Source organism: Bos grunniens, chromosome 11, assembly GCF_055505025.1.
Source record: "Bos grunniens cultivar Pamir isolate PY7600 chromosome 11, Bosgru_T2T1.0, whole genome shotgun sequence".
Lineage (NCBI taxonomy): Eukaryota > Metazoa > Chordata > Mammalia > Artiodactyla > Bovidae > Bos > Bos grunniens.
The window spans coordinates 8402638-8410743 of record NC_141175.1 but is presented as its reverse complement, the minus strand read 5'-3'; the positions used below and the strand labels follow the sequence as shown (position 1 = coordinate 8410743).

At 53.0% G+C, this 8106-nt stretch overlaps 1 protein-coding gene across 45 annotated transcripts in view; it reads right to left on the bottom strand.

Annotated features, from left to right (window-relative positions):
• Positions 1–3875: 3875 nt before the first annotated feature.
• LOC147362440 (kynurenine--oxoglutarate transaminase 1) overlaps positions 3876–8106 on the bottom strand; it is a 38549-nt gene continuing 34318 nt past the window's right edge. For 33 of the 45 annotated variants that reach the window (XM_086324615.1, XM_086324623.1, XM_086324648.1 and 30 more), the window contains 8 exons: positions 7960–8088; positions 6248–6368; positions 5831–5907; positions 5613–5702; positions 5291–5477; positions 5132–5211; positions 4513–4599; positions 3876–4424 (listed from right to left, as the gene is read on the bottom strand). In XM_086324615.1, the coding sequence (XP_086180741.1) occupies positions 4359–4424; positions 4513–4599; positions 5132–5211; positions 5291–5477; positions 5613–5702; positions 5831–5907; positions 6248–6368; positions 7960–8088 (837 nt within the window). In that variant the 3' untranslated portion in view covers positions 3876–4358. Of the gene's footprint in view, positions 4425–4512; positions 4600–5131; positions 5212–5290; positions 5478–5612; positions 5703–5830; positions 5934–6247; positions 6369–7550; positions 7729–7959; positions 8089–8106 lie in introns of those variants that run through there. The other 12 variants (XR_015136215.1, XR_015136220.1, XR_015136221.1 and 9 more) reach the window with 4 other exon arrangements.

Here is an 8106-nt window from a genome sequence, read left to right as displayed (position 1 = left end):
GAACACACAGAGAAACCGTTTGCTTAGTTAAGAAAGAAGCAAGACAGGGGCACCTGGAGAGAAAGTGTGTGGGAATCTCCCCTAATGAGGAGGAACCAGAAAAAAGGTGGTTAAAAAACTTATATAGGACAGCTCTTCTGGGTCTTTGTTTACCTTTGGCCAGCAATCTGATTTATTTTTCCACACCTGACCTGCCCTAGGCAACATGTGTGCACGACTTTTTTCCAAGATGGATTTCAATGCAGAGGCTTTTGGGAGTAAAGAAGCATTACTTATTATGGCCTGGCATCCCCTGACTTTTGACCCCCTGGGAGCCTTTCTGCCCATGTGCAATGTCTCCCTTGCCCCAAGGATGGGAAATACCTGGCCTCTTGATTCGTTACTCAAACAAGGTTTAGTTGCTCTCTGTTCCTGCCATGACTGTTATCTTAAGGTGTCCTCAGGAGAGAAAGCCTGGCTATATATCCTGTTTCAGTTGTTACTCCCATTTTGGAGAGCAAGCAGGAGACTGGTTGTAAGCATCTAACCTGGAGCCCATCTGTCTCCTGTTTCTGAAAATGCAAACAAGGGGTATACGTGTATATGTCCAGCTTGAAGTCCACTTTTTTCCTGCCCCAAGAAATGTAAACAGGAGCCTTATTGCAAATACCTAGGCTGGGACCCATCTGCCTTCTGCCTCAGTTCCATCCAAGAAATCCTTTTTTTCTGTCTTTCTTTCTTCCTGCCTGTCTGGCTTCCTTTCTTTCTTTTAAATGGGCATCTTTATTCATCTATAATGATGATTAGCTGGATCATGACTAGAGAGAGAAGTTTATGAAAAAAAAAAAAAAAACACCTTAGTACTGAAAACTATTAGCATAATTTCTCCTCTGGCTCTGGAGGACCTTCTTATCACCAGTCTATGTGTAGTACGGCAAAGGGGCTCCAAGCCTGCGCCTGTGAATTGTATTGTTTCACAGTCTTGACTTTGGAACAGTGATAGTAGTGCAAAGTCATTGTTTGGAAAGGGACAGAGTGGAGTGTCCTATGTCACAACACCAATATGTTCCAAAGAGCAATTCTCTGACACCAAGTGGGTGTCCTAAGCTTCGATTCAATTCTGACAAGTTGGCACAGATCTCGTAAGTTAAGGGAGCCCATAAGATTGCCTCCCACTTCAGATGCCAGTGGCAAGTGGGGTGCCCACTCACCCACAACTTCTGCCTAGCTGACTGCAAATTCCAGCATTCCCATGACCACCTCATGGGAGTGGTGGTTTTGACCCCATCCAGATTCAATAATTTGCTGAAACGATTCACAGCCCTCAGGAAAGCGCTATACTTACAGTTTTATTTTAGAAGATACAACTCAGGAACAGCCCAATGTAAGAGGTACATAGACTAAGGTGGAAAAGTGGGCATGGAATTTCCATACCCTCTCTGGATGGGCTGCCCTACCAGCTCATTGAGGTTTTCACCAGCCCAGAAACTCCTTGAGCCTCATTGATTCAGGGTTTTTTTTCTTATCTTTAAAGAAATTTTTTATGTGTTTATTTTTGCTTGTGCTGGCTGTTTGTTGGTGCGCAGGCTTTCTCTGGCAGTGGCGAGTGGAGGCTACTCTGTAATTGTGGTACACGGGTTTCTCATTGTGGTGGCTTTTCTTTTTGCAGAGCATATGCTCTGGAGTGCAAGGGCTTCAGGAGTTGCAGCTCCCAGGCTCTAGAGCACAGGCTCAGTAGTTGTGGTATGGGAGCTTAGCTGCTCTGTGGTACGTGGTATATTCCCAGAGTAGGGATCAAAACTGGGTCTCCTGCACTGGCAGATGGATTCTTCACCACTGAGCCGCCAGGGAAGCCCTTTTCTTTAATTTTTACAAATTAAAAAAAAAAAATTATTTGGCTGTGCCGGGTCTTAGTTGCCGCATGCAGGGTCTTTAGTTGAGGCCTTCAGGCTCTTAGTTGCAGCATGTGGCGTCTAGTTCCTTGATGAGGGGCTGAACCTGAGCCCTCCACTGGGAGCATGGAGTCTCAGCCACTGGACCACCAGGGAAGTCCCACTTCAGGGTTTTTATGTGGGATTTTATTACATATGCACAACTGATTAAATCATCAGTCATGTAACTGAATTCAATGGCCAGTCCTTTACCCTCCCTGGGGTCTGGGGTTGGGGCTGAAAATTCTGACCTTTTGAATACATGGTTGAGGGCGTCCCTGGTGGCTCAGTGGTAAAGAATCCGTTGCCGATGCAGGAGACACGGGTTGGATTCCTGATCTAGGAAGATCCCTCATGCCGAGGAACAACTAAGCCTGGGAGCCACACTACTGCAGCCTGCATCCCTAGAGCCTCTGCAGCAAGAGAAGTCACTGCGATGAGAAGTCCAAGCACCGAAACTGGAGTGTAGCCCTTGCTCCCCGCAACTACAGAAAAGCCTGGGCAGCAGGAAGAACCAGCACAGCCAAAAATAAAGAAATAAGTAAATAAAATTATATTAAAAAACACACGGTTGAAGGGGTTGATTTGGAATAACAAAAGACACTACTGTCACTCAGGAAATCGAAGGGTTTTAGGAGCTCTGTGCCAGGAACCACAGACAAAGACCCGATACATTTTATTATGCTGTATGTTCCCATCACCTCCCCCAATTAAATCTATGATATGAGCAAAACCCATGAGCTTGTTACACAAATGCAACTTCAAGACAAGTCCCCAGCTGCTGCTAAGTCGCTTCAGTCATGTCCGACTCTGTGCGTCCCCAGAGACGGCAGCCCACCAGGCTCCCCGTCCCTGGGATTCTCCAGGCAAGAACACTGGAGTGGGTTGCCATTTCCTTCTCCAATGCATGAAAGTGAAAAGTCAAAGCGAAGTCGCTCAGTCGTGTCTGACTCCTAGCCACCCTATGGACTGCAGCCTACCAGGCTCCTCCGTCCATGGGATTTTCCAGGCAAGAGTACTGGAGTGGGGTGCCACAGCACCACCTTCCAAAAAGGACTTCAGAAGTTGCCTTGCTTTCCAGTGGGAGGCGCACTCCGGGGATCAAATCCCTCCCTTTACCTTTTGCCCGCAGGAGGGCCTCACACAAGTCACCCGACCTCCCAGTTGGTTTCCTCACTTGTAACATGGGACGGTAACTCCTGTCTCAGAGGCTGTTTAATGAGATGATGGGCGTCCAGGTGTCCGGCAAGCAGAGGTGCACAGTAAGTGTTTGGGGAAACACTCCTTTGCCCTTCTATTCTTTCCTTTTGTAATGAATTACTTTTGGCTGCGCTAGGTCTTCACTGCTACCTGCGGGCTTTCTCTCGTTGCGGTGAGAGGGGGCTACTCTTCCCTGCGGCCTGCAGGCTTCTCTTTACGTGGTTTCTCTTGTTGCAGAGCACAGGCTAGAGAGCACGAGATCTTCAGTAGCTGCAGCATGTGGGCTCGTGGCACGCGGGCTTAGTTGCCCTGTGGCATGTGGGATCTTCCCAGACCAGGGATTGAACCCATGTGCCCTGCACTGGCAGGCAGATTCTGAACCACTGGACCATCGGGGAAATCCCTCCCCTTTGTTCTAATTATGTAATCCCTGGCCCTCCTGGCCTGGACTCTGATCCTTGTGGGACTTGATTGTCTGTATCTTTCCTGTTAGACCCACAACTAAGGGCCCCAACACACACACACACACACACACCCCCCCAACAATAGTTACACACACCATCTGAGCCCCAAGGCCTGATTTTATCATTAACTAACTAGGTGACCTCAGACAAGTCCCGAGTCCCTGCCCTTCTTTGGGTTCCAAAACGTTTGTAGAAAGAGAGTCTGGGAGCTGAGGTTCAGGGAGGTGGAAGGTGCCTTCTGTTCTGACTGAGTCCCTGCCAGCAATCAGCACCAAGGTGTGAAGCAGAGAGAAGCAGCCAGTAAGGGTCTGAATAGCTTAAAACTTTATTGTGGGCAAAAAGTACTGGCTTGAGGACTCAAGCCTAAATACAACTTCCCAAGAACAAATGTAGATAAGGAAAGAAGGATGTCTGAAGCCTGGCTGGGGCCAGGACTGGGACCAAGGCCAGTACATTATTGAAGTCTGCCCTCGGAGTCCCAGCTGAGCCTGGGGAGGGGCGAGGGGATCCAAGACCATTTAGTCCACCACAGGGAGCACCAGGGAGAGGCCCCGGCCAGGCCTCCCTCACCTCTGCGACAGGAACAGAGCCATGCACCATGAAGAAGTGCTCCCGACTCCCCAAAGACCAAAAGCAGGACTCTTCCTGGGATCATTCTGTGTTACAGAGACGGGCTCCTCCAGTACCATCTACCTGCCACCTGGGGATGGCTGAGAGCTGGACAAAGACAGAGCCTCACAGAGTGTGCAGGCACCAGGCAGGGCCCAGCGCTGATGTCACGACCTCAGGGCGTGAGCTCAGCCTTCCACTTCTGCAGCTTCTGGTCCATGGCCCGGAGCGTGGATTCATCCTGCACCAACACAGATCAGTCCTACCCCTCTCCCCAGGAGGTCTGAGGAGGCTTGGGGAGTTCTGCCCTCCCCAGGGCTGTCCTTTACCTTCACAAAACAGAAGCGGATATAGTGGTCAAAGAACTTCTGGTGTGGCAGGCTGAAGAAGATGGACATTGGAATGGCCACCAAGCCCTGGGGAGGAGGAAGCCCATGTCTCAACCATCCCACAGCCTGGCAGGCCTCTGGGGGTCCTCAGGGGGTCAGAGGGGTTCCACGATAAGGAAGGAGAAAGAGAATAAGCTTCAATGCAGCACCTCCCAGTGCTGTGTCAAGGTCAGAGGTAAAACATCCCAAAGCACCATGCTAAGTCCCTCCTTATGTACAGAGGAGAGAGGGAGGCTGAGAGCAAGGAAGATCACCTGGCAGGTCAGGGCAGAGCCATAGGAGAAATGTCTTAGAATCGTAGCACTGAGCTGGATGGACCTCAGAGTTAATGGGCCAACTCACTGTACAGATGGGAAGACTGAGGCCCTGAGAGGGCAGGAATTCCTGCCAGCCCACAAGGCCTATTGGAGCACATTAAAAACAGGCTCTCCTTTCCTTGAAATGAATACTGCCCTGAGAGGCCGGGCTGGATTTTGGCCCATCAGCTCAAGGGTCAGGCACCCTTAGCAGTGCACAGCCTGTCAAACACACACAGCGGCCCGGCAGAGGCCCAGCCCACCTTATTCTTGATCATCCACTTGACGAAGCGTCTGTCGTAGGGCTCATCTGCCGCTCCGGGCAAGTCAGGCATCTTGTTTCCTGGGGGACAGAAGACGTGCTGAGTCCTGGGCAGCCTCCAGGGCCCCAGCTTCAGCCCCGCCCGGCCGGGCCCACTTACTGAAGTCCGAGATGTCTGTGATGAGGAAGTAGCTGCCCTGGGGGATCACAGGCCGGAAGCCCATGGACTGTAGGCTCTGTATCATGTGGTCGCGGCAGCGCTGGATGTGCTGTGGGAGCTGCACAAAGTAGCTGCTGGGTCGGCCGAAGTGCAGCTGCTCCCGCTCGAAGCTCTGAGCCACTGCGGCCTGGGGAGGGCGTGGGGGCGGGTGGAGGGGGGGCGGCGAACGGGTCAGGTATGACCCGACCCTGGAGCTGACCCAAACCCCTCTCTTGCCCCGCCCCTATCCGGCCCCGCCCCTCACATGGCCACGCCCCCTCACCTGGCCCTGCGTGGCACAGTGATAGATGGAGTTCTGGTGCACAGTACGCAGGTGCTTCATGAGGCTGTCGGGGCCCAGGACCCAGCCCACCTGGACCAAGAACACAGGCAGAGGGTGAGGCCCTTGGGGGCCCAGCCAAACCCTTTCCGGATTCCCAGGCCAGCCTCTCCCACCAACGATTGTAGAGGGAGGGGCCCCCCATACTCTCGTTGCCTCACCTTCCAGCCTGTGACACTGAAGGTCTTGCCAGCGCTACCGATAGTCAGGGTGTGTTCCCACATGCCAGGGAGGCTGGCTGCCCAAGATCAAAGAGAGCGGCTGCTGAGACGGGGGTGGGGGCACGGAGTGGGGGCTGGGTCCCAGCAGGCACCCAGGCTCTCAGCGCCACGGACTCCACTCCGTGTAAAGCTATTTCCAAGACATATTTGAGCCCCTCCTCATGACAACCTCGGGAGGTAGGTGCCACTATGTTCCCCTGTCCCGAGAGAAGTGAAGTCACAGCCCCAGGTCACCTGACCTGTGTGGGTCCAGACCCCTCGGTCCTAATCACCAGACCTGCGCTGCCACCGGACTGGGCTCAAGGCCCTGCCGCAAAGGTCCGGGGTTACGGGGGCGCCCTGGCCGGCTTGGCTCACCGATGCTGATGTGCTGGAACCCATCGAAGACCATCCACTGGTACACCTCGTCCGAGATGCACACCACGTCATGCTGCTGGCACAGGCTGGCCACCAGCTCCAGCTCTTCCTTGGAGAACACCTGCAGGGACCGTCCCCCACCAGAGAGGCCAGCTCAGAGCGATGTGAGCGCCCGGCCAGAGCCGGGGCCAAGGGCTTCTCTGCCCTCTCCTATCCCTGCAACAGTGACCCTGTGAGGTCAGTTGTGAGATAACAGAAAATATCTCTGTTGGTCTCTGCCCCGGTTTCTGGCACAGAACTCCTAAAACCCATGTAACTACTAAGGGGTAAAAGCCCTGGAGGGTTTCCCCGGTGGTGCTAGTGGTAAAGAACCCGCCTGCCAATGCAGGAGACATAAGAGATGCGGGTTCGATCCCTGGGTCAGGAAGATCCCCTGGAGGAGGGCATGGCAACCCACTCCAGTATCCTTGTCTGGAGAATCCCATGGACAGAGGAGTTTGGTCGTCTACAGTCCATGGGGTCGCAAAGAGCTGGACACGACTGAAGCGACTGAGCACGCATGCACAAGAGTACTAGAAGCATCTTTTGCTCTAATGCTTGGTCTTTGATCCTGACCTTGACACAGGCAATGGAACCCCCTGTACACTCCTAAGAGATAAGAGCGCTAGGAGCATTTTTGTTCTAGTGAGGTGACTCTGAGTGGGCTCCTGGATGGAGGCTGGTCACCAGAAAGACCACGCAAGCCATGATTAGGAGCCTGAAATTTTCAGCCCCCTCCCACATCCCACTTCCTGCCACTTCCTCAGAGAAGGGAGAGGGGTTGGAAATGGAGTTGATAATTGATGCCTCCATCAAAATCCCGATAGGATGGGGTTTGGGGAGCTTGCAGAGGTGGGTGAGCTCATGCTGACGCACCCCCAACTCCACAGGGACAGAAGCAAGCACCTGTTCTCAGGCACCTCCCAGACCTTGCCATACTTGTCTCTTCATCGGGTTGTTTATCTGTATCCTTTATCATCACCTTTAATAAACTGATAACTGTTAGTAGGTGTGTCCCTGAGTCCTGTGAGCCACTCAGATGAATTGAACCTGAAGGGGGGGAGGTGGGCGTCTCAGATTTACAGCCACAGATTGAAAGCACAAACTGACTTGTGATTGGCGTCTGAAGTGGGGTTGGGGGGCAGCCTTGTCAGACTGAGCCCTTCACCGGTGGGAGCTGACACCATCTCCAGGTAGACAGTGTCAGGACTGAATTAAATTGAATTGGATTTTGTGGGACACCCAGCTGGTCTCACAGAACTGCTTAGTGTGGGGAAAAAAAGAACCCCACATATCTGGTGTCAGAAGCTTTGTGAGTGTGATGATGGTGTGACAGTAAAGGAGAAACACAGGTGGAACACTGGGTCTTCCTTGACATCGGTTCTGTCGTGTTCCCATTTTACAGATGAGAAAAGTGGAGCGGTGAAGTCACGGGTCCAGGTCTGTGGGGAAGTAATAGAGGCTTCCAGCCCAGCCCCCTACTGCTGACACCTGCCCTGGGGATCCCTGCCCCAGGCCCTGGGACCCCAGGAGCCTCGATCCTCAGAGCTCTCCACAGTTAGCTCTCCCACTTGACGGATAAGAAAACTGAGGCCCCATGGCAGCACATGAGTAACAGAACAGGCACGCAAGCCAATCTGGAGGGGTGCCCGGGGAGGAGGTCTCTCAGGTACCTTTCCCAGGGGGTTGTTGGGTGTGTTGAGGATGAAGGCTTTAGTGCGAGATGTGAATTTGCTGGCCAGCTCCGTGGGATCCAGCTGCCAGTTGCTGCTGGAATCCGGTTCTCCCTTCTGGGTGGGGCTCTGCAAGAGGAGGGGGCG